This window comes from Alligator sinensis, unplaced genomic scaffold (genome assembly GCF_000455745.1).
Source record: "Alligator sinensis unplaced genomic scaffold, ASM45574v1 scaffold633_1, whole genome shotgun sequence".
Classification (NCBI taxonomy): Eukaryota; Metazoa; Chordata; order Crocodylia; family Alligatoridae; genus Alligator; species Alligator sinensis.
Window position 1 is genome coordinate 698,666 of NW_005842280.1, and position 25,852 is coordinate 724,517.

The following is a 25,852-nucleotide window of genomic DNA, read 5'->3' on the forward strand; positions in this document are numbered from 1 at the left end:
ATTAAAACAACTTTGTCTCCTTTATTTACAGTACAAACCCTGGTGTCTCATGACTTATGGAATGATAGCCTGCTGGTTTCTATTAGGAATCAAGGGCTTGGCACTGATTTTGCTGCATATATTTATTTCATTTTCTGTGGCCCAGTTCCAAATGTCAATCCTGACGTGGCTGTGCTCACTTCTTTTGTTGTCGACTTTGCGCATACCAGCTTTGGAAGAAGCAAAGGTAATTAATTATGTTAGTGTGATTAAAATATACTTATTTATCATGACTCTGGATAGTATTTTATTGCAAAAAGAGTATCAAAATCACTTTCAGGTTTGTTGAAGCAGAGATGCATTAAAAAAAAAAGTGGTAAGATGCAATATCTCTTACTAAACCTTTTGATTGTAGCATCTTATTTTGAAGTTGTAATATCACCTTCTGGAGAGCTCGCTCCAGTGGATACTATATAGTACGCATTCTGAAATGCTGTTTAGCCCTGAATAGTAAATGATAACTAGTGTGATGAGCAAGGATCCTGGTTTTTTCTGTTTAAAAATCCAAAATTCTCTGATAAAAATTTAAAAAATTCCCTGATTATAGTTTCATAGTTTCATAGTTGGTAGGGTCAGAAGGGACCTGAGCAGATCATCAAGTCCGACCCCCTGCCATGGCAGGAAAAAGTACTGGGGTCAAACGACCTCAGCAAGGTGTTCATCTAACCTCCTCTTAAAGACCCCCAGGGTAGGAGCCAGCACCACTTCTCTTGGAAGTTGGTTCCAGATCCTAGCTGCCCTAACTGTGACATAGCGCCTCCTGATGTCTAGTCTGAATCTACCCTCTGCCAGCTTGTGACCGTTATTTCTAGTCACTCCTGGTAGTGCTCGGGGGAATAGGGACTCCTCCAATGCCTGCTGGTCCCCTCTGACTAATTTGTAAATGGCCACTAGATCCCCCCTCAGCCTTCTCTTGTGGAGGCTGAACAGGTTCAGGTCTCCTCATAGGGCCTGCCCTGCTGCCCCCTGATTATGCGGGTGGCCCTCCTCTGGACCCTCTCCGTGGTGTCCACATCTGTCCTGAAGTACGGTGCCCAGAAATGGACGCAGTACTCCAACTGCGGCCTGACCAGTGTCGCATAGAGGGGGAGGATCACCTCCTTGGACCTGCTTGAGATGCATCTGTGGATACATGACAAGGTGCGGTTGGCCTTCCTGACCGCGTCCCCACAGTATCGGCCCACGTTCATTTTGACATCAATAATGACTCCAAGATCCTTTTCTGCTTCTTCACTGAGATTAAAAACCTCAAAATGTGCATTTTTACGCAATAAAACCGAAATGCCATTATATACACAGTTATCAGTTGAATGCAATGTTTGATTGATCTATTTACAATTTTAAAGCGATTTGAAAGCCTACCAGTGTCTCAGTCATTATAATGAAACAAATTCCAAATACCCATAAATTTTGGCATTTGATTTTGGGTTTTTTATCATGAGAAAATCAGAGCCCCCCTGCCTCCATTGCTCACCAGGAAGTGGGTCCAGCTGTGGCTGTCCCATCCCTCCCCCCACCCCCAGCCACTGCTTTGTGGTGCTGAGCAGCCCTGATTATCTCTGTGCCCCTTGTTTTCAAACCACAGCCACCCCAGCACTGCCGGTGCCTCTCGCTCCTGACCTGCCCCCCTGCCCCCAGGTCCCGCCCCCCAGTGTGTGGGGAATGTGGGGGTGTGCAGGGCAATGGCAGTATGTTGGGCACAGGGGGTACCCTACCATGGGCAGTGTGCTGGGGTGGGGGGCATGAAGGGGACATATACCCCCTTGGATTGGTACACCCACAGTAGGGCACGGGGCTGCAGCATGGCTGGACTGGCACTGCAGCCCATTGGGTGGGACTCAGCATGGGAGGGCAGAGTGGGGCAGTGAGACTGGTTGCTGTTGCTGGCACTGCCACCAGAACCCCCAGACCAGCCATGCCACCATGGAGTAACACCAAGCCGCCAGCAGCTCAAAGAGTAATGAACTGGGGGGGGAGGGGTGCATCCTTCTGCCGCCAGCTGCTCATGTGCTGGGCCGCAGCTCTACCCTGCCGCTATTACTGCTTCCTTCAGGCCGCCCACACTGCCTCCACCCCACCTCCCCTCTGGAGTAGAGCTGCAGCCTGGTGCACAAGCGGCTGGTGGCGGGAGGAGGTGATGGCAGTGCGGTTTGCGCCCCACCCCCAGTCTATTACTCCTTATGGTGCTGTCAGCATGGCATTAATCCATGGCAGCGTGGCTGGCAGGGAGTCCTGGCAGTGGCAGCAGCAGTGAGTCTTGCTGCCCCGCTCCACCCTCCTGACCACGGCAGGTAGGGCAGACAGTGCTGGGCAGGGTGGACAGAAATTGTGGACTGCAGAGGTTGCAGCGGGGGCAGAGGCACCACTGGGGGACAAGGCAGCAGGGGGGACAAGTGTTGGGGAGTCCAGGGAGGGTCAGGCCACTTGTCCCCCCACTGCCTGTCCCCTACCACTTACCTTCCTGCTGCTACTTTCCCCCTGTAAGAGTTGGGGGGTGGGGTGGGGCAAATTTAAAAATTTCTAATTTTTCTATGTATGGAATCTAATTATTTGGGGGAAGGCCTCTTTACTTCAAAGTCATTTTTGATTAGGGAAATACACTAATTGCAAACCACTGGATTTAATCCCCTGGTGAAGGCAGGAATGTCCCAGTCAAAATCATTCCAGAAAAATGTTTGTCTAACTTGCCTTTAAAAATGTAGTGACAGGGATTCTACAGCCTCTTTCAGTAACCTGCTCCAGTGCTGAGTTGGAAAGTTCTTCCTAATATCTAACCAAAATCTCCCATGTTTCAGTGTAGGCCCATTACTTCCCCGTTGGATACAGAGAACAAATGATTTCTACTTTTTCATTATATTTATTTGAAGGCTGTTGTCAAGCATGCCCCCCTTCAGTCTCGAGACTTCTCTAGACTAAAACTTCCTAGTTTTTCTAACCTTTTCTCACACGTCAGTGTTTTCTAGACCTCAGATAATTTTTGTTGCTCTTCTCTAGACTCTTTCCAGTTTGTCTGTGTCTTTGTTTTAAGTTTGGTGCCCGGACTGGACACAGTACTTTAGGCAAGGCCTCACCAGAGTTGAATGGAATAGAAGAATCACTTCCCATGTCTTGAATGCTATGCTCTTGCTAATACATTTTAGTAAGCTGTTATCTTTTCTTTTGCCACTATATTACACTGTTGACTCATTTAGTTTACAGTTCACTATATCCTTCCTCTTCCTTGTCTTCCTCCTCCTCCTCTCCTTACCTCCTTGGTCATTTTCTGTATTACTGCAGCCCAACCATTCATTGCCCATTTTGTATATGTACACATTATTGTTCTGTCCTAAGTGTAGTATTTTGCACTTTCTCTTATTGAATTTTATTCAATTTATTTTGGATCAGTTTTGCAATGTATCAGTGTGATCTGCAAAATTAAGACATGTACACTTAATTCTGTTCCCCAAGTCATTATTGAAGATATTGAATAGTACTGGACCCATCACAGTCTCCTGGGGAATCCCAATTTATACTTCTTCCAAATTAGATGTTGAACCATTGGCGACCAGTTCTTTGTGCACAGTTAGCAGTTAGCAACTAGTTAGCAATTAGTTAGCAGTTTCATTCAGACCCTACTTCCTTAGATTAATGGACAAGATATTAGATTAAAATGAAATGAATATATTATAGCAGGTAAATTGGAAAGGATTTCCTAGGTTACTGTATACTTGTACAAGATGAAGCGAGCAGGCAATGTCTGAATTTACCCATGACCTGATATATGTCTAGACACCTACAGATCTGATAGTTTATTTTCATCTGTCACAGAGACAACCATTTGTGATTTTTTTATTTGCACGTTCAAATGAGAAATGACTTGTTAAATATCAACAAGATTATCAAGATTGTTTGAAAATCTTGCCACTGTTTGAAAGTATAAAAAGTTGACTTGCAGAACTAAATAAGAATTAAATATGTGGCACAAGAAGAAAAGCAGTAGGAACAAGGGGAACAAAATGTAGGGAACAAAGGAACCCCCCCTCTATGTCACCTTCATTGACCTGATTAAGGCCCTTGACCTTGTCAACAGAAAAAGCCACTTCCAAGTATTGGAAAAGATTGGCTGTCCACTGGATCTCCTCAGCATAATCTGCTCTTTCCATGATGGAATAAAGAGAACATTAAGCTATGATGGATCAGTGTCTGAGGTTTTTGAGATTTGAAGCAGAGTCAAGCAGGGTTGTATCCTTGCTCTAAGCCTGTTTTGAACCTGGAGCTGGTGTTAGCTGATGATACAGAAAGCAACCTTCAACGCCTCACCAGTCACTTCACTCATGCCTGCCAAGAGTTTGGTCTTGCAGTCAGCATCAAGAAGGCTAGTATTATGGACCAGAACATTGATTCGCCACCAGCAATCACAATAAGTGAAAATGTATTGGATGTTGTAAGTAATTTTACATGCTTCGGCTCCATTGTTATCAACATCTTGTTACTTGAGGCTGGACTGAATACCTACATTGGCAAAGTATCAGGTATCATAAGCATGGTGAGTAAACAGATGTGGAACTGCAACAAACTGACTGTTAAGACCAAGGTCAAAGTATGTCATGCATGCATCATCAACACTTTTGTACGCCAGCGAATCTTGGACCACATACTCTACTCAAGTAAAACACCTTTACAGTTTTCACTTACATTGCCTTTGCTTCATTCTAGGAATTTCCTGGTGAGACAAAGTTGACTACGCTGAGGTCTTAGAATGTGCCAGCATTCCAGGCATCCATTCGCTTCTTGACTTCAGTCAGCATCGACTTCAATGGCTTGGTTATATGGGGAGAATGGACAGTGGCTATATACCCAAGGATCTCCACGGATAACCAGTGGCTATTTACCCAAGGATCTCTTGCGTGGCAGGGGTTTGGACTTGATGATCAGCTCAGGTCCCTTCCGACCCTACCAACTATGAAACTATGAGAACTCATGACAAGAAGACCAGGTGGGCATCCTGCTCTCCATTTCAAAGATGTTTGCAAGAGAGATATGAAGGCAATGAACCTTGAGCCAAATGATTGGGAGAAGATTGTTGCTGAGGAATTAGACCCTTAGAAACAGTTTATTGAGCATGGAATGAAAGTTTTTGAGGAAAGAAGAAACCAACATTCAGAAGAAAGAAGAAACTTCAAGAAGAACCCCGCACTACACGCACGACTTGGTTATGAATGTTGCATGTAATAAGTGTGGAAGGGACTGTCACTCAGGAAACACAGGTGTTTAGTGAGCTGATGCCTCACTGCACAAATCTATTGTCTTGCAGGACAGACAGATGCCTATTTACATGAAGGAAAACAGGAAAAAATTTGGGCTTTCTTTTTCTCATCTAAACTACTGTATTTTGTTCCTTTTCTGGTAATTATTTGTTCCTATTCTGGGCATACGTAAAAGTTATTTTCTAAACTCTTACAGCAGGCCTTATTAATGGCATGCTGAATTATATTACTGCACTGGAAGAGTAGGACATCTCCAAAGGTCAAAAAGCTGGTACAATGAGATGGCACAGCTGGAATTTACGGAGAGAATCATGTTTATCAGGCTTAACTGCTGTGAAAAGCTTACTTTAATTTGGAAAGAGTAGTCGGATTATTTTGGTAATTAAAAAATGATTCCTTGTGTACTTTTCTTCTTCTATCCCTCCTCCTTCCTGTTTCCATTTCTCTTTTTCTTTTCCCTTATCTTACTTATTGTAACAGACATGTACATAGTTCATATATAGTTGATATCTAAATACACACGCACATTTGATTTGTGTATTACATTTAAAAATTAATAAAAAAAGAAGAAATATTTTCAAAATTATTTTCTCAGATATGTGTTTTTTGCTAGGTACATTGTATGAGATGTTATTGTCCTTCATTATTTTAGTCTCTATTGGAAATGATGTAGTTAGTGGTTTAGGAACAAAAATGTGCTCTTTTATTAATAAGCTATGGACTTTTAAATAAAGGGACATTTGACTTTTTTTCCCACAAATTTCCAGCAATATTCAGCATGTCGTGCCATGTATTCTATAGCAAAACAACCTAATGGAGGTGCAATATTCATAAATGAATTTCCCGTATTATTTTTTGTTTTCTTCAACGGTCATCTGTTTCCTTCGTCCATTGCCCCAGAAATTGGCAGCATCCCCTATTTACAGATGCAGTCTTGGACATACCCTACTGGTTTCTTTTGTATGTAAAGGTAATCTCTCTTGGCATAAACCTGTACTTCAGTTTCTTGAAAACAAAGCAAGGAATTGTTACAGTATTCACAAGTTAAATCAAACTGGTTTCTGGCTTGCTTTCCTAATGAGATACAATATTTTGTGATACTAGGTTGACTTTTAAATATATAAGTAAAAAAGAATAGCTGTGTAGTTGAACACGTCATGTCACAAAGCATCAGGGGCTGCACACCTAAGACTAGGGTACACCCCAGTCCAGGCTTTCTTATTAAGCCATATCCATTGGCACAGGGAATTTATTAGAATTCTGGAGTCCTAGCACCATCTGAGATTGCTTCCAGAGCAAGATTTCACTTGACTCTCTGTGTACTATATTATCTATCCTTGTCTGAAATGTAAAAGCTAAGGCCTTGCTTCAGGAAAGCTCATTTATATGCGCTTAAAACCCTTTCTATTCTGAAAAACAATAAGTACTTCACCATGGGTGTTGGCACAGGTTACCTTAAAACCTGCATAAAGGCACCTAAAACAAGAGCAGTCATTAGTTAATGGTTTTAAACCACTCTAAGTACTCTTTAAATGTTTTAAAGATAAGCCTCTCAAAAGGAGGTTTATCTTTGAAATGTTTTACCCATGTCATTCCAGAGTATTGTTTGAATTGTCGGGGAAGGTAACATGCTTTACTTTAATTCCTCCAGCATCCCAGGCTCCCAGACACTGTAGTTCTTCCTACCCTTCATAACTTTAGTGGTTGTGTCCCCTGCCACCCCCGCTGCTGAGAACAGCTGCTTTGAGCTTACTTTGCAGAGAGACCATGGGGCTGAGAGAGCCTGCTTCTCCTAGCTGCATGCTTTTCCCAGGGCTCTATGCTCTCACTGAGCCCCTGTTGCTCTATGCTGAGAGCTGGGTGGCCCTGCTCTCAGTGCGGAGTAGCTGTGTCAGTTTAAGCCGGAGCACGGAGCTCCAGGGAGGCTGCTTCTCCGGAGCTCTGTGCGCTTGCTGATCCCCAGCTACTCCATGCTGAGAGTGGCTTAACAGCTGTGGACGCTGGGGAAAGCATGATTTGCCTTGCCCCTTTGGCTCACCACCTGGGCCAGGACTGCTTTCTCTTCCCAGCCAGCCTCCACCCCAACCCAATCTCAGTTCACTGAGACACATGTAGGATTTTAGCCCTTTCATTTTTTAATTTTTTTTCCTACTCCTTTCTCTTTCCCCCCCATCTTTACCCCTCACTTCAAACAGTTTTTCAAGATTTCTCCCCTCCCTCCCACCCTCTGCTCTGGCTGGGTTCCTGCTGGACGTGGAAGGAGGGAAGACCCCACGTTGCTTTCTCAGCCTCCAAGCTATATGTCATCCCCCTGCTCTCCCACCACTGATGAGGAATAGCATTCTATCTCCCGTTCACATCCCTGTCCATCAGCTGTCTAGTGTCAAGTCACAGCCATACAGGTCTGAAACGACATGAAGCCTTCACCAGTGACTGCTTTAAAAAGACCCTAACTTTATGGCATCACAACATTCACAGATTTCTGGTCTTATACAGGTAACCTGTGCCAAGGCTCCATCATGTGCTTAACTTTAAGAATGTGCTTGAGATTTCAGAATGTTCTTAAAGTTTATCACATTCTGATTTGCTGTCCTGAATTGGGGTCTTAATGCATTCTAGTGTAAATCATAAGTTGTTTTATATTGTTTCCGCATATTTATAGGGCATTTGATCAGCAAGGTCTAAATTTTGGGTCAGATTCATATTCTGTCTTAGGCATCTTATGTATTTTAAATGAATGTATTTTTGTCTCTTTTGTATCCCACCAGGAAAGCTGCTGAGCACCTGCTCTCCATTTTAAAACATTTTTGACCTGAGACTGCTTTTACTCCATCTCTTTCTGTCCTGACCTGCTGTCAAGAATAAAACCTTAAAATTAAAGGGGAGAATGGTTTCCTACTACATAGTTGAAGATATGATTCATTTGCCCCTCTCCTCTCTATGTGCTAAGGGCCATTACTGAAATTCTTCCTGCCCATTCCATTGCTTAATTTTCCTGTTTTGCTCCTAGTTGGATCCCTTGTGTCATTTTAGAAATTCTGGTCAGATTGGTGTTTGTGCTCTTGAAATACTTTAAAAATTGGTTTATCCCTTTCTTGGTTCTCATGAGCTATTCTACTTCATCCTTTCTTTACTCCTTTCTGAATTTCCTCAAAATTGTCAGCACCTGTCAGGTTTTTCATGTATTCATCTAGAGGAAGACTATGGTGTATTAGCTGTCTACCTAGTCCCCTGAATCTATATTCAGGAGCCTACAGGTTTTCAAAGATTTGAATGTGTATCTCCTCTCTAGTTGTTCATGCTTGGATTTGAGATGTAGCTTAAAATCCAACCCAGGTATTTTATTCCTTTTTTAACGTGATCTTATATTACCACATTTATTAGCAATTCATGGGAAATAATGGGCATTAGTCCCATTCATGTTGATTGTTATTGCATGAATAAAGCCCTTGCATCAAGATGAGATTATTCACCTTAATATATAAACCTTATCTTGATGGAGCATAATATAAGATAAACACTTCACTAATTCTCCAGTAAACACATCTTTGCTTCATGAGAGATGTAATCGTACCAATTCAAAATCTTGATTTTTGGTCCCAGAGTTTCTTAGTCAAGCTTGGACGTGTCTAATTCATGACTGAGGGTTTTTGAATTGGATAAGGAAAACTGTTGCTCTAACAGTTTGGTTTATGTCAGAGAAGAATTGCTAACCAGCCTTTAATTGACTGGTATAGACACAGTTTTGCTATCTCTGTCCTCTGGTTCCTGTCACTGAGTTGTATGGATTTTAAAGAAACCTTTCTTCAAATGTGAGCAAATTTCTTTGATCTGGTTATACCCTTCAGAACAGACACACTTTTAAATATGTTAGTACAGTTGTCAAACTCATTTCTATTTGGTTCTTCCATATTATGTAGCAGGATAATATTCTATTAAACTCTATTAAATTCTTTTAAACTCTATTAAATTCTATTAAAGATCTTGTGACAGGTATTCACAGGTATTCCTTGTTCCACATCAATCAGATCCACTACAGTACACGCTTAATCATCCAAACTCAATGAGGTGAAGTATGGCATCATGGGTTCATCAGAGGAGCACTTGTTTGAGGCTCCCAGCTCATCCCAGGGAAGGCTTCTAGAGAAGTTAAGCCCCTGGCTCCTTGGACTCTTAGAACTGGCCATTTAGTCACTGATACTTCTGTGGCCTCCTCCACTGACCTGGCTTAGTGCCTGGGGAGGGACTTCCCCTCTTTAAGGGGATGGAGTGAACCCAAAGTCACATACAGCAGAGCAGGTAGCTCTTCTTTAACCAGGGGCAGGGAATTATTTTAGTCAGGAGGCCGCTTACTGAGTTTTGGCAAGCCATTGAGGGCCACATGACAGGCAGCTAGGGGCAGATAAATATTAATTTTCTAAATTTTTTAGGGGCCCCACGGGCTGGATAGAATGGCCTGGCAGGCCGTATTGCTTTGTTGGTCAACCGCAGTACAGCAGGCAGAATCCTTGGGCCCAAAGGTTGGGCTGTTTCCTCAGCAGTCTTTGTCAAGTAACAGCCTGTCTCTCAAGTCTCTTAGGCTCCTCTCATTGTGCCAGTCCCTCTCCCCACACCCTCCATAGACTGGGCTGCATCCCCAGCTGGGCTTGTCCCCCCCACTCCCCCTCCCTTGTCAGCCAGCCCTCACTGCTTCAGCGAGGGAGCAGAGGAGTGGGGCCAGCCCTGCTCTCTGGAGCAGCCCAGCCCAGCCCAGGACTGGAAAGCATGCTGGGATGCTGGGGGACTGTGATTTAACTTGAAGCAGGAAGGGGTCTGGGACAGAAGTTTCAAAAACTGGTTTGACCTAAATCAGTTAAGTCTGGTACTACATTCAACCAGGTTTATCTTAAACCAGTTTCAGCCATTTTGAAACTGGTTTATTTGCACAGAGCTTCTGTTCTGTTACAGGTTTAAACAAGTTTCTGATCACTTAAACTGGGTTACATGTAACTTCTATCCCTAGTCTTACTGGTAGAAGTGATCGGAAACCAGTCTATACTTGTAACAGAACAGAAGTTTGGCACGTGCAGACTGACTTAAAAATGGCGAAGCCTGGTCTAAAATTTATGCCCTCACCAAAGGGTGAATGTGTGTTCTATTTGCTAATGATCTAAACTACACTGCTTGCAGAAAACCATGTAACTTAGATTGATTCTGCCTCAGGCTTTTTGAATGTCTTTACCTAGCCCAGCAAACTGTGCCAAATTTTGTCATCATTGCTTCATGGCCCATTCTCTCCTAGTAGAGCGCTCAAGCAGATCCTCTTCAAAGCATTCTTTCTCTGTAGACAAGCTAAACAGGACAACTGAGGCATGCAGTGTTGTTATAACATGAATAAGGCAATCAGGACTCGTAGTAGAGAAGATATATCTTTTATTAGACCAACAAGATTTTTGCAAAAAAAATTTTTTAATTGTAAGCTTTCAGGCACAGACACTCTTCATCAGGCATTGGAGAAAAGATTGTAGAAGTTCTCCTGGGTAGAAATGGAAGTTCATATTTCATAGGATTTCACAGAGGAGTCAATAGATGGAAAACTCCTCTGGGCAGTCAGTTTATAGCTGGTATGAAGCCTCTCGCCTTCTGTGAAGATCTGTGATGATGCAAACTACCTTGAAACAAAGGCAGGAGCAGGATCTCAGGTTTCAGTTTTTCACAGTTGCTTCCTGCTTGGGAAAATATGAAGATTTCATTAAAAAAAATAGGCTAAAATTCAATATCTTCCATGTGTCAGGTATCCAGGTTGTAGCCATATTGATCTAGAGGAAAAGGCAATTAGGACTTGTAGAGATGATGTCTTTTATTAGACCAACAAGATTTTTGCAAAATTTTTAAAATTACAACATGAAGGCACTTAATGCCCCCCTCCCCCCCAAATTATAACAAAAGTATAGTCTGTCATCAGAGCTGACCCAAGCAGGGTGCAGGGCCCGGGGTAAATCAGCCCATGCAGGGCCCTGCCCTCACTCCAATCCGGGCCCTGGACCTGAAGAAGCTGCCGCCGCCAATGCCAGCAGCAGCATTGGCCGTGTGTGGGGGAGCAGAGAGGTAGCGAGCGGCTGGACTCTGAACCGTTGCTCCGTCCCACTCTGTGGGGTCCCCCAAAGTGTGGGGCCCGGGGTGGTCGCCCTGATTCGCCCCACTCCCCCGACCAGGAATGGCCCTGTCTGTCATACATGGTCATTTAACAAATCTATTAATGACATTGAAAATTTTGTTTGCCTCCCCTTTTCTCGCATAGGATATTATATAATCAAGGTAGTACAGTGCTTAAAATTATGTCCGTCTGACTTTCTTAGATTGTCTTAGATCATGAAATGTGCATTGAAGTACCCATTAAGATGTCAACACATTTGAAGCAACAACATCATACCACTAACATTTGCTTTATTTTACAGAGAGGGTGGTATGATACTGAAAATGAATATTACTTGCTTCTCTTCACCCTGACTGTTCGTTGCATCTACTACACAAGTTTCAGCCTAGAGTACTGCTGGCATGGGTCTACTCAGAAGCGGTACCACTCATTCCTCTGGATGCTGGCCTACATGTTCTACTATCCTGTGTTCCACAATGGACCCATTATGAACTTTGATGAATATAGTAAGCAGGTAACAACACTTTTAATATCACGTTGCTATTAATATTTAGTTAATTTGATGTTTACTGAAGGCCAGATATGTGGAGGAGCACCTCCTACCACCTCAGCATGCTAGATGTTCCCCTTACCTTTAATGTGTGTGCTGAGGGGTGTGAAAAAGTTGGATCAGTTGGCAGTGCATGCCCTGAAAAAATGAGAAAGAAAAAGCTTGAAAACTAGATGTAGGCCTTAGTCAAAAATACAGATTATGAAATACTCCCAGACATCGGGAAATTTTGGATTTGGATCCAAATTCTGAAACTCAGACCTATTTTTGAAAGGCCACTCCACAAAATAGGTAACTTCTTTTGAGCTGCCTGATATAGATGCTGAAGTGATATTACATTAAAGGGGATAGAGATGAAGGGGCAGATTCTTTAATCTTGAGAGATGTCATAGTGAATCAGATGGAAATTTTGGATAGACAAAGCCTAAAAATTCTTTTTCATCCAATCTTACTTGAGACGATTCTTATTATAATGTATTTTATAATGCAGTTTGTGGATGAATCTGAACTAAGCTAATTTTGCAGTTACCTGCTTGATAAAAAATTCTCATTGATGAGATTTTCAAATAGAAAATGTTCTTGAAGTCAGCTTATTTTCATCTGCCCTTTCTTAGCATGACCTGAATTACGTTTTATAAGAAGATAGAGGAACACTTAAAACACAAGCTTTGGCGTTCCTGCTTCCATGTCAGCTATAAAAAGATACTGAATTCACAAAAGGCTATTCATTAAAACAATGTATATATTTGATTGATTGATTAATTAAAGAAAAATGTCCAAGTAGAATTTAATATTAGTCGAATAGGGATTTATTTAGATTTAAAGCCTTGGCATGAGAAGGTGGAAAACTAGTATGATCATTTCCCAATATATATACATTTACCTTTTGTGTTAGACTGTGGTGTCTTGGAATCATGATTATATATTTATTTCCCTTCTGAAACAGGTAAGTGGGGTTTTTCAGTCACCTAGAAGCATGGGAGAACTAAGACAGAAGTAGTAGTTTTCTGTCATGTATTTGGTGACTTGGGGCACCTATACATGTGATGCAGCTGTGCTCCAGTGTGTTGTAATTAGCACACGTTGGAGCAGACTTGATTAATTGTGTCTGCTGCAACTTTGCTGGAGTGTGCTAATTAGTGCAGTCCAGCCGCCTCTGTGTCGTGTGTTCAGCATCCCTGCATTTCAAAATGGTGACGGGGGTACTTTAACTAAATCTCATGAAACAAACTTTAGTTAAAGCACTGTGATGCCATTTTGAAGTGCAGGATGCTGAATACACATGACACTGTGGGCACATTAATTAGAGGGTCTCTCAGAGCTGCTCTAACTAAAGCTCCCCTGCCTCCATGTATTGGAGCACATGTATAGAAGACACCTTTTGGGTCAGACCCAAACCAGCCTTGGACGGACATTCACTTATGGCGGTTTCAAAGGGGAGGAAGATATGCTGTTCTGGAATGCAAAGGAGCTATTATGCTATAATGCTATATGTGCCCATATAGCAGGAGCCTGTAGCAATATAACTGAGCTAAATCACCACAAGCTTTAACCCCAGCTGAAGCAGGAGCAGTTTTGCTACATTTATATCACTACAGGCTTCTGCACACTACAGGCGTCAGCAGGTGGAACACCTGCTGCTTAGTTAGGAACAGTGGCTTCCTCTCCCCTTTGGAAACTGCTCCAAGGGAATATTTCAGGGGTGTAGGTTGTAACTGTGTTGGTCTAAGGACATAGGCAGACAAGGTTCTTTGGGTAAATCCGATATTTTTTATTAGACCAACTCAAATAGTTGGAAAAATTCTTCTTTGCAAGAAGAATATTTCCAAGGGAATATTTGCACATATTTCTGTCTCAGTTATGTGCTACAGCACCTAAAATTTAGGTGTCTTGCTCCAGGACAGTGACTTGAATCACTGGGGCCTAAAATTCCTGTATAGTGAACAAAAAGGCCTTGGTCTTTCTTGTAGTGCTCCATAGTGCCTGTGTGCTAAGTAAACCAGTGCCTTCAGCCACACAATCTCCTTGGGCTAAGGAGGGCCAAGATTACAGGTCTCTCACTTCCTGGCAGAGGCTCTAACTGCTAGACCAACCTCATCTGCCCTGGTCCATAGGTCAGATTGGGTCACAGGCTCATGGACCCCGGACTCTCCCCTCTCCCCATGCGGGTTTGTGTGCCAGTGACTCACTCTGGGGTCTATGCTGCATGCAGCCAGGGTGGGAGCTGCGACTGAGAGCCTTCATAGCTGACAGCGCTCTTTATCCCAGCTGCAAGTGAGGCACAGTCGGGATGGAGAGCCCTGTGTGGGCTGGGGTTTCATGGACCTCTTAGCCTTGGGGATCACAACAGCCGTGATCCTCAGGGCTCAGAGGTTTCACTCTGGGAAAGGTGCACCCGTGCAACTAGGAGCCCTGTTAGCTGACAGGCTCCCAGCCACCCTGCTACACATGTAAAATAAAGCTTGATAGCAACCAGCTGCAAAGTTAGTACACATTTTTGAAGTCTTAATTTTATAGCTGGTTGGAGCTTTTTATCATGTGATAACTACTTTGCACATGTAGCTGGTCTTAAGGTAATCATTCAATTAACCAGTTAATTGTGCAAAACTTTTAACATGTAGAGGGGCCATAGAAAGAGACTTTATAGGATCATCATGGGTAGACAGGCTCATAATGATAAAATGTTCCTTCAGGTGCTTTTATGCAATTCATTTGGCTGCCTTGAATGTATCATAGCTGGCACTTGATCAATATAAGTACTTAATCAGCCCCTTCCACTGACTGCAATTTGAAAGCAGCTACGATATTTACTCAAATATAAGATGACCCCCAATAATTAGATTATGTAGATGGAAAATTTATAAATTTGTTATAGAATCTAATTATTAGAAGTTGGCCTTGAATTTGTCCTCTTCCCAGTGTAGCAGAAAAGGAACTACTTGCCTTGCCCCAACTTCTTCCCTCTGCAGTCTCTTCCTCACTTCCTTACCGTCAGACCTTGCTTTCCCTGAGCACATGAAAGTGTGGGGCAAATTAGAAAACACTGACCATGAAATAAACATGCCTGTAGTAGTTTGTATATAGTACACATAGGCTTAGTTCATGTGCAGTTGAGGCATTTTACTTTCTTGAAACTACTAGAGGTTTTAGCACAGGTACTCCATAAACACAATTTTAAACAGCACTATTCTTTCTACTTGTATAGAATACAAACTATGCATAATATTAGTCCAAAGCCAAAAGGCTCATGGTTTATCATATAGTTAATTGGGCTAGATCCCAGCAGAATCAACAGCATTTCAAGCCCTGCACTGCTTGGTATGTGTGTGCACTCCAGATACCCTCCACAAAGGATCCATGTGCTAATTAGCCCCCCCCAGTCATAACTGGAACTGAATGTTCTTGTCACAAGTCCTAGAATCCTCCAAAAATTTATATGTTGATAAGATGCAACAAAACCGGGTTTGGCTCCACCTCATGTGGGGTGGGGCTACACCAATCATATGCAATAGGCTGAGAGAGGGATTCTGGGTGAACTGTTTGTGTCCCCATTTGATGATGTTTCCCAGACATTTACAGCTGATGAGGAAACAGGAATCATTGGAAATAAGAAAGAAATGGATAGCTCAGCTGTGGGATTGAAGAGGAAGTCAAAATGTATTCACTATAGTGGCTCACAATGACTTGAAAAAAGAGTTGATGCTGAGGGGAACTGTGTTCAAGTGGGCACCACCGTATATAGGGGTCTACTTAAATTGCGGTTTTGCTGATTTCTTGGAAACTGCAAAATCCAGGATTATCTGTGAAATCAACAAAAATAAAAATAAAATGCTGGCTCCCTAGCGGAAGCCAGTGGTTCTCATGGCTGCTGTGGCTCCGCTTTGCAGTCCATCTGGGAGAGGAAGGTGCTGGCTTGGGGGGCAGCACAAAGGGCTGAAGAAAAGAGGGCCACTGTCTGTCCTTGTTTGTCCTTCCCCTTGAGGCCTCTTCACCAATCAGCGCTGAGGGATGGGGCTGCACAAAGGGTAGCCAGCAGTCAAGATGGCAGCTGGCCTCTTGTCCTCCTTCCCACTGGGATCTCTCTGCCAGTGAATGCTGAGGGATAGGGCTGCTGGAGCACATCCACAAAATGTCCATGGAATTTGGTATTTATGCCATGACCAACCTATGAATATTGGTGAGTCTGACCACAATTTAAGTAGACCCCTAACCATATGTCTTATTCAGAAGGGTTGCACTAACCTATTCTTGTGGTAGGTTCCTATCAGTATGTTTGCCCCATATGGACCGTGTGTTTTATAGTCATGTTTAGTGTTGGCTCATTTAAATTAACTTCATAGTTGGTTTCCATGACTGAACACATGCTGTTTTTGGCAGTAGTTTAATGATAGATAGTATTTAATGAGGTTTCCTTATATGCATATGTAAGACAAAGACCCTTTTTCCCCGTGCTGTTTGAATGAAGAAACCTCATCTTGTATTTGAGTGAATATAGTAATAACTAGGAACCTGCTCAAATTGTGAGTTTGCGATTTTTGTGGAAACCGCAAAATATGGCAGTTTCCATGAACGCTATGAAAAATGGCAGTTTCTGCAATTTTGCACAGAATCACTAGAAAAAAAAACTTACTAAAAATAGTAAGTGGCCCAGTCTCACAGTCCACCGGAGGGAGCTGCTAGCATGAAGGGGAGCAGCCAAGATAGTAGCTACTCCCTCAGCTGCTGATTGGCTGAGGTGGCTGCCTTTTGTGCCCCTCTTGGGCTGGATGAAGGGCAGCCCTCTCTGCCAATCAGCAGCGATCGGTGGGGCTGCATGAAAGGTAGCCCTCTTGGCCAATCAGAGATGAGGGGCTGGGCTGTCTGGGCCCCACAGCCAATCAGCTGCTGGGGTGGGGGGCAGTGCGATAAGCCCACATAAATGGTGGTCAGTGCTGCAGTTGGTCTACGGAATTGCTCATCTGCCACTCTGATTTGGATAGGTCCCCAATAATAACTTGCTGTAACAAGGTGCATGGCTCAGAGGCTGCAGCCCAGCTGCAGAGGGCTAGAGGGTAATAGCCTGCCTGCCTGCTTAGGAATCAGCTGGCAGGGATGATTGGCTGGCCCTGGAAGAAGTTAAAAGCTCGCAGGGAGATGACACTGGAGAGGCAGGGAAACTGAGAAGATAGGCAAAACTGAAGCATGGTGGAGAAGCCCTTGTCCTGGATAGGAGAGATGTGTGGGAGGGATTTTGTTAATAGTTTGTTATTCTGTTTAGTTTGGCTGGCTCCTGGGCCTGACTGAAGGAGTAATAACCCACTACACTTGCCAAACCCAAAATTTAGAACATGAAACCAGTGGTGCCCCTAGAGCACTGCCACTTATTATGAAAGGACTGTCCATCTTAATGAATACATCTCCTGCAACTCCTTGTTTTGTTTGCCACGCTCTGAGGACTTCTTCAAAAACACAGCTGAAAATGTTAGTGATACTTTCCTTTTTTCTTACATACTGGGATGAGTAAGAAAATAGTTAACCATTCTGACATTTATATTATCGTTACTGGGATATGAGTAAGTATCCATTTAAGTAGATGGGCAGTTCAAACTTCAAAAGAGCTGCAGTTTCCGGCTTCCTGTACATTTATGCAGATGTCTCTGGATTGGTTCCATTTGCTTTCTGTTTTTGAAGCTTTTCCTGGAAGTCATAACTAATTTTTAATTGAAATGAAACCTGAGACTGTGATGAACACTGGAAAAGCCAATCTAGATACTTACTCATATCTGAGACTTTGGAAAACATAGGGGTGAACACAGCAACTTTGAATTTGGTGACTTAGGAATATAAACATTTTAGATAATTGCTTTAGATGATTTTCTGTGGGGATAAGCAAAAGTTAACTGTTGGCTTGGTAGTATCCTGTTTCTGATGGATTATATGAACTGGCTTGATCTCCAGTTCCTGAAAGATAAGGACCTACATAACAGAGCATCATCACAGTTGGCACCAGTGGCCATCATGTTAGCAATCTCAGCAGAAATGGTCTGCAGGGTATAGAAGCTTCTCACAAGGCACAGAACTTGTGCATACTGTATTTGCCTTTTTGGTAAATACAAACGTCAGTTTTCAGTGCTGTCAAACAGCTACCATTTTTGAGCCTGTAATCACTTTAAAACACTGCCAAGTATATATTTCTACCTTAGTCTTCACAGGTGGTTGGTAGGTAAGTTTACTGGGAAGGACAGATAATTGCAAGGTAGCTTCATGCAGGAGATGTGTACAGTGGTAACACAGACCTACCAGCATGTCACTAAGACAAAGGTTTCTTGCAGTTAACATTTTAGAAAAGACATGCTGGTAGGTCTGCGTTACCACTGTACACATCTCCTGCATATGTGATAAGGTATATGGAGGGGTTATTGGGGTTTTCCATCAAGAATAAGCAACTTTCAAGACACCAGTGGTGAGCACTGTCTATCACGGTCTATAATTTAACACAGACAATGCATAGATAACAGTTCTGAAATACATGATTGCTGAATAGCCCAAAGGAAGATAATCTGATCAAATAGCCTGTACCACCAGTATAACAAATAGAAATGCGGAGCACCATGTACCCTCAGAAAACTATTATAGACTTGTGTGTGGTTTGAAATAAAATACCAAAAAATGTCCCTGTGCTCTTGCAACTCTATAACTGAAAGCAATATGCCTGCATCTGTTCAAATGAATGTTAGCATAACCAGCTAGAACAAGGGTGGGTAGTTCTTTCGACTGGTGGGCCACTTAATGAGTTTGGTGAGCTGCCAAGGGTTGCACACACAAAATCTTTCAGAAGGTATCATTTTAACAAATTATAGATAAAAATAAATCATATACTAAAAACAAAAAAATCTACTATAACATTTTAATTTTCTTTCAAAAGTATTTTTGTCCTGATTTATGTTTCTTTGAGTAGTGTATATAGAGGTGATTGCATAATAGTTCAAATAAAGTCTTACTCTCATATATTGTTTGGAGTGTGTGTGTGTGGGAGGGCGGGTAGTGTTGTCTTGTGTGTGGGGGCTGCCCATGTGTTAGGTCCTGGAAGTTGGCCAGGGTTGGGGCTGTGTGCAGCAGAGCTTGCCTGGGGGTGTGGTGCAGGTGTAGGTGCAGGTGCTGGTGAAGGTGTGTTTGGCTGCAGCATGGTGGTGGCTCCTGTTCCAGCATGAAGGACTTGAGCTTCTACCCACTTGGCCACCTAAAGGTGGCTGCTCATCATGCTGGATAGGCAGAATGGGTGGAAAGTGGCTGGAGCTGGAACGGGAGCATGGCGTGGGCTGCCCTAAGCAGGAGTGGGTGGAGCTCAGCTTTGTGGACTGGTTTAGGGGCAGCCACGGGCCAGATACAATCAGTTGATCTGGATCTGGCTTGCGGGTTGTATTTTCTTTACCCCTGAGTTAGAAGTTACTACTAGATTTACGTGAAAAGCTCAAGAAACTTGAAGAGCTGCACTTACTCATGGTGCGTAGTATAAGTCAAGGTTTCCTTAGTAAAAGCATGCATAATGACCAAAATGAACAAAATCTGAAGTATCTGTACTTTTAAATATCATTAAAAATACAGTGAGAGGGGCAAGGCATGTCCCTAAATAGGCATTGAGATTTTCAAAGCTATTGACATGCTTATTTTCCATTAAAATTAACAGGAGTCAAATTTCAAAATTCCATATGTGACTTTGCATATCTCAGGCCAAGCTACTAAATGAACACTCGTATTGAGACACCATGCATGTGATATAGGAAACAGAGGTGTTGAGATGCTGACTGACCCAGCAGGGGTGCTGTATAAATTAAAAGGGCAGAGTCAAGGAATTTCTCAGCACTTTGAAGAAACTTGGTTTCACTGCCAGTAAAATGTCATTAAGGGAGATGAGTCAGAACCGCAAAAGCATCTGCTAAGCTCATTGAGAAATGTAATCTTCTAGGCTTCACTGAGATCAAGTCAATCATTTTTGCATCTATAAAGCCCTTTTAGGAACAGAACAAAACTAGTGGGAAGTGGGGAAAGACAATTCAAAAGAATGAGATGATTCCTTTATAACACTGGTTTAAATGAAGAGGAAGTTTTTTCCTTAGTCTTTATTATTTTATACCCTCAGAAGCATTCTAGTCATTTCAGTGAAACTGTCCTCATCATAGCTAGTTTCCATTTTAGGCATGGGAACAGTGAGAGAGAGTAAAACCTGGAGAAGGATCAGATGCAACTTTCTGTAATATGGATGAGTAGATCTGATTGGATCTGTAAAGTCTCTGTGTTAAACAAGAAAGATGAGATTATTAAATAGTTGATAATACTGGTTTACTTGTTGCAGATATTGCAAAGGAGGTGTATTTCCTTAAGGGACTTAATTTTGGAGGGAGATAATTCGCTTAAGAAGAGCTATGCTGTTTCAGAACACAGGTCCATCTAGCCCAAGATCCCAATATTTCATTGTAGCAGGGACTGGATACTAAGGGAAAGATTCAGAACCTATTCAGATTGATCTGTCTGTTGCCCTTCTTCCCTTCCAGCATTCAGAGACTTAGGAGGTTGCACCTCTAACCATTGTGTCATTTGAATATCCATTCATGGGCCCACCCTGCATGGATTTGTCCATTCCTTTCACTAGCTTTGTCAGTGTGCATAGAATATAAAGAAGAATGAGAACTGAAGAACCGCTTTATTTATCTCAGGGCTGAGAAGAGGGTTGCTGTTCAGCATGCTGCAAAGGGGAGTTGTAGAAAATGAAAACTAGATCAAGTCCATGGACCAGAGTTTAGCAATAATGCTACTATCTTGTAATAATTCATAGGCGAAAATGAAACAGTGGCTTTTCATTAATATCAGCAGTCATTTTTGTATTATAACAATGTTCACAAGCCCTATCAAGGCCTGAGGCTTCATTGTGGTTAGGCACTGTACAAACACATGCAAAATCATGGCAATCTTAGTAGGTAAAAAATATGAGCTAGCTTCTATAAATTCAAAACCAAAATTGAAGTTGCATTATTTTCCTATATATTACCTCCACATTTACAGTTTAGCTGAAAATGTAGGATTTTGCATGTGGAGATAGGTGGGAATACTCATTTTGAAAGTACACTTGTGCAGCCAGTTGAAACCTTTATGCTTCCACCCCAAATTTCAGGAATTCTGTCTATTTTCCAGACTCATGATTTGTTTTGAGCATGAAAATTCATAGTGGTGCCTGTAAGCATGACTTTTGCCATGTGGAGACAGAATCATTTGAAATTTTAGTAGGCATAATAAAGGAGGCATTTGAAAATTGAAGATTGTTGGCTGCAATATTCTTTGGTTGAACCAGTTGTAGAGTGCAAGTCTTGGAAGGCAGTGCAAGTTTCCCACTACACCATTAGGTTATATTCTGTTTCACTTCAGAGAGGAGGAGGTAATGTGAAAGTATATGAAAGTGTATAATAGAGTTAATGTCATAGAATTTGGTGGCATCATGGGAAACTTGCAGACTGCAAAATTTAAATCTTCTCCCATGCAATTTTAACTTGCATGATCACCATTTGCTCAGCAGATTTCCACTGGTCTCCTTGACCTTGACTCTAATATAGGAAGAAGCATGCACAGCAATCAGCTGTTCTTGAGCAATTAATCCAGTCTATTATGTACAAACAGGAGATTTTTCAACATCTGGCAGGATCCTTTTTTCTTTCCCCATATCTTGTCTTCTACAAATATTTCACCAGGGCTGGGACATGGAAAATCCCATTCTTTTTCTGTGTTGAAATTTTATTTGGCTTTTTCTTTCTATTGATAGAGAATGAGAATATTGGAATTAATTATCTCATCCCTGGACTTTTTTAGAATTATAGGACCTTAGAGTAACTGATAGTTTGTCTCTTTCTGCAGTAGTTTATTTTTGTCAGCTTTGAGTCTGGTTAATGACATCTATAGCATTCCCACGGTTTATTTCTCAAAGCTCAGATTTTTAGTACAGTGCACAATTTGTCTTGCAGTACTGTTTTACATAAAGTCATGGAAATGGAATCTTGCTGGTAAGGCTGTCTTAGACCTTATGGTTTGTGCTTGCCTACTTCGTAGTCCCCTTGATCACTCCTAGCCAGTAGCCAGTTCCTTCTTCCACAGCAAACCGAAATAGCTTATTTTTGTGTAGGCCTCTCCATGGTGGTGTTGAGCATGTGTACGAGCATATGCATGGGTAAGCCCAGGTATATGGGGAATGGTGAACTTTTCTCGTATGCAAGTTGCATTACCAGGAATCAGAGATAGGATTCAGAGTTCAAAGAAATTGCATCAGCATCCAAGAGCAACACCTTTGGTTCACTGGTGAAAGACAATTCGCATTTAAATGGCACCTCCAGAATTAGAAGTACTTTCTGAATAATGTGTATGAGTATACACATTAACGCACAGCATATTTAATATACAGGCAACCCCTGGTTAATGCTGTTTTGCTTAGCGCTGTTTTGCTATAACGCTCATTTTAAATTGATACCTGATTCCACTTAGCGCTCAGTGAGTTTCATTGTAACACCCATGGTTGGTATCTTGGGTCAATAAAAACACTTGTAGTTGCCATCTTGGGTCATCAAAAACTTTCAGTTTCTCTTAACACTCGTTTCACTTAATGCTTGGTTTTTCAGGAACCAATTAAGAGTGCTAAGCGGGGGTTACCTGTATGCACAAAATATGTCTGAATGAATCACCTGGTTGTTTTACACCTTCTTTTGGTATGTGCTTTTTGACAATGTTATGTACCACTTTTAAGGCAACCTATGGCTCATGGGCCAGATTCAGCTCATGAATACACTGGATCCAGCCCACAGCAGCTCAACAAATTGAGAACCATGGGCCAGCTACAGCAGTAGAGGTGGCATCCCCAGGGTCCTATTGCTTGCCCTGTTCAGTATATTCTCTCTGCTGTGTCAGGGGAGTAATCTCTAGGGTCCTAGCTATTTTCCCCTGACAACATCTGTTGGTTGCCAGAGAATGCAAGGTGTGGCCCATGGTGAGGGCTGGGTTGCAAACAGTGGCCTGACATGGCAAAGGTTGCCAGCCCTTGTTTTAAGGCATTTGCAAGGACAGTGGGCTAAACTTGTACAGCTTAATAAGATCTATGACCTGTTCCCAAAATCCTTTGAAATCAATAGACATTCAGTTCAGATCTGGCTTTCTCTGAGGGTGTCAATATTACTTTGAAAGGCAGATGAATATTTGTATTAGTAGCTGCCTCGCAAATTGAAAAAAACATGTTTTAAAGCTTTCTGCTCCCTAGATTTTGTATTAAAGCATTTTTTTCAAGTTAGACTATCTGGTTGGTTTTCTCTTCTGCTGTAAAGGCTGTTTAAGTAAATACTTCAAAGAAACAATGCCTTTTAATTAAGTCAACAAAATATTACATATCTGCTGAGAATCTCTCTCTAAAGTTTAATGGAAAGAAATTAAAAAGTAAATTTCCTTTCTCTCTCTCTTTTTTAATTATAATAGCTGTATCCAATCAGTGTTGTAATTCTAGGGGGGTTTTCAGAGTCTGAAGGCAAGGTGTTTTCTTTGGAATTAATTAATCCAAGAGATGATAAGGGAATTACCGGTAGCTATTTTTTTAGGATGTTGAATTTCTGTTTATCTCATGGAGTGAATTTTACTTACTTTTGTTAGTGGGAAGAAAATGTATAAGATGATGAAATTGTATTGTTAAAAATTCATAAGAGAGCTGTATATTTTGTGAGTCAGTTTTCTAGATTAATGGGCAGATTAATTCACCTATTATAGGTTTCCTGCATCTTCTTTTAAAGCCTCTAGTGCTGGTCACTATCAGAGAAGGGGATCTTGCACTAGACGGACCATGTATTTTGTATTAAAGGAATTTCCTCAAGTTAGGTTATATGGTTGGTTATGTCTTTTGCTGGTAATCCAGTATGGCAGTTTTTACTTTCTTGTGTTGCAGTTTGTGAACAGACATCAGAATGAGGGACAACAGTGGTGGATACAGGCTGAGAAAAGTAGAAACCTGGGAGAGTTTCCTTTTATTTATTTCTTAGTAGACACTTTTTGCTGGGTAAAGTGCTTAGGGTCCAATTCATAGAGCCAGAGGCAAGTCTTAATAAATGGAACCTGCATTCCTCTGATAGGGGAAGAATTGGTCCATCTTTGAGCAACTTCAATTGTGACGCTGTTCAAAATGATAAGACCTTAAGGCCTCCAGGCTCAGAATTTATCTGGCATCAGGTCTGGAGGAGGATTGACAGCTCTCTGATATGGCATGTAAATTGGAAAGGTGAGGATGAAGGGTGAAATACAACCTGTGCTCATTGCTTATACATGCATGCACTTACGCTTGAAGCTTCCATTAAAACAAATCAAATACATGAACATCCACAAGCATTGTATATCTGCTTCACGGAGCAGTACATAGCATTATGCGATAGATGTCAACCAATATATCCTGCAGTATTTGCAAAGAATGTTCCCTGGGCAATCAAAAAGCTAGTTCAGTGCATTACCCTATGTGTCGGCAATATTTTATGGAGGAGAGCAGGAGGGGGCGTAATGACCAGGGAACCTGGTTTCTTCTGTTTATAAATCGTAGATTTTTTTTTTTTAAACCCCATAAATTCTCTGATTAACCCCCACCCCAAATCTGTGTTTTTCCATGATTAAAATGAAACACCACTATACATATAGGTATCAGTTGAACACAGTGTTTTATTGATATATTTACATTTTTAAAGCAATTTGGAGCTTACCAGTGCCACAATCACTATAATAAAATAAAGTCTAAATACCTATACATTGTGATATTTGATTTTGTGTTTTTTACCATGCAAAATCAGAGCTCACCCTGACTCTTTCACTTACCAGGATGCAGGTTCAATTGCTGGTGCCTTGCCCCTGCCCATCCTGTTGCCCCTCACTCACAAGCCCCAGCACCCCCCAGCCTCCTGGTTCCCCTCACTTCAAGCCCACAGCTCCCCGGCCCTGCTGGTGCCCCTCACTCCTGACTCCTAGGCCCCCAGCCCTGCTGGTGCCCTTCACTCCCAATCAACAGCACCCCGGCCCTGCCAGAGCCCTCAATTCTGACATACAGCCCCCCCAGCTGTGCTAGTGCCCCTCATTCCTGTGGGTATGTAGGGAAGGTGGGTGGGGGTGGACAGGTGATGCAGTGGGAGAGGCACATGCTCCTCAATATTTGTGCCCACAGAGGCTGTGTGGGGCTGCAGCCAGGCTGGTCTGGGCAGGAGCCACCTCCAGGACCTGGAGCTGGAAGAAGCGTCATGCTGGCATGGTGAGGTACAGAAGCAGCAGTTGGTGGTGGTGCAGAGTTGTGCCCCTGCTGCTGCCGGGTGTCCGTGGCCACAGAGGCAGCTCCTGCTTGGAGCTGGTCTGGCCCAGCTGCAGTCCCATTCCCCACTGTGGGTGTAGAAATCTCAGGGAGCATGTGCCCACCTGGAGGGAGCTGCAGGAGCTGCTCCCCAGTGTTGCCTGGCTGCCACGTGTACGTGAGTGCACACACGCATGTGGTGCCCCCTGCCTCCGATTGTCCTCCTCCTGCTCCCTGCAGCCCCTTGCAGGATGGAACTTGGCCAACCTCCAAAGGGAAACCCACTGTTTCCTGTATTTTTCTCTTTTAAATCCATGTTTTTCTCTGTTAAAGGAGAAAATATGCGTTTTTATCTGTTTTTCACAGCAAACAGAAAAACCAGATCCCTGGTAATGACCCAGCTTAGGTTGGCAGGCAGTTGTTAGGACCCAACTGCAACCACTGCTTCCCCCTTCTGCTCACGCGCAGTGTGTCTTGGTGAAAGCTTGCCTCTGTCAGAGCCTGTGCCTCCCAACTGCCATGTGGCACAGATAGAGCTCCCTTTCAGCTGGACCCCCTGGGAGCTG

At 42.6% G+C, this 25,852-nt stretch overlaps 1 protein-coding gene across 1 annotated transcript in view; it reads left to right on the plus strand.

Annotated features, from left to right (window-relative positions):
- Positions 1–25,852, plus strand: part of HHAT (hedgehog acyltransferase) — a 270,033-nt gene that overhangs the window by 38,005 nt on the left and 206,176 nt on the right. Inside the window, exons 6-7 of the mRNA XM_025209294.1 lie at positions 32–226; positions 11,723–11,935. Of these exons, the coding sequence (XP_025065079.1) occupies positions 32–226; positions 11,723–11,935 (408 nt within the window). The remainder of the gene's footprint in view (positions 1–31; positions 227–11,722; positions 11,936–25,852) is intronic.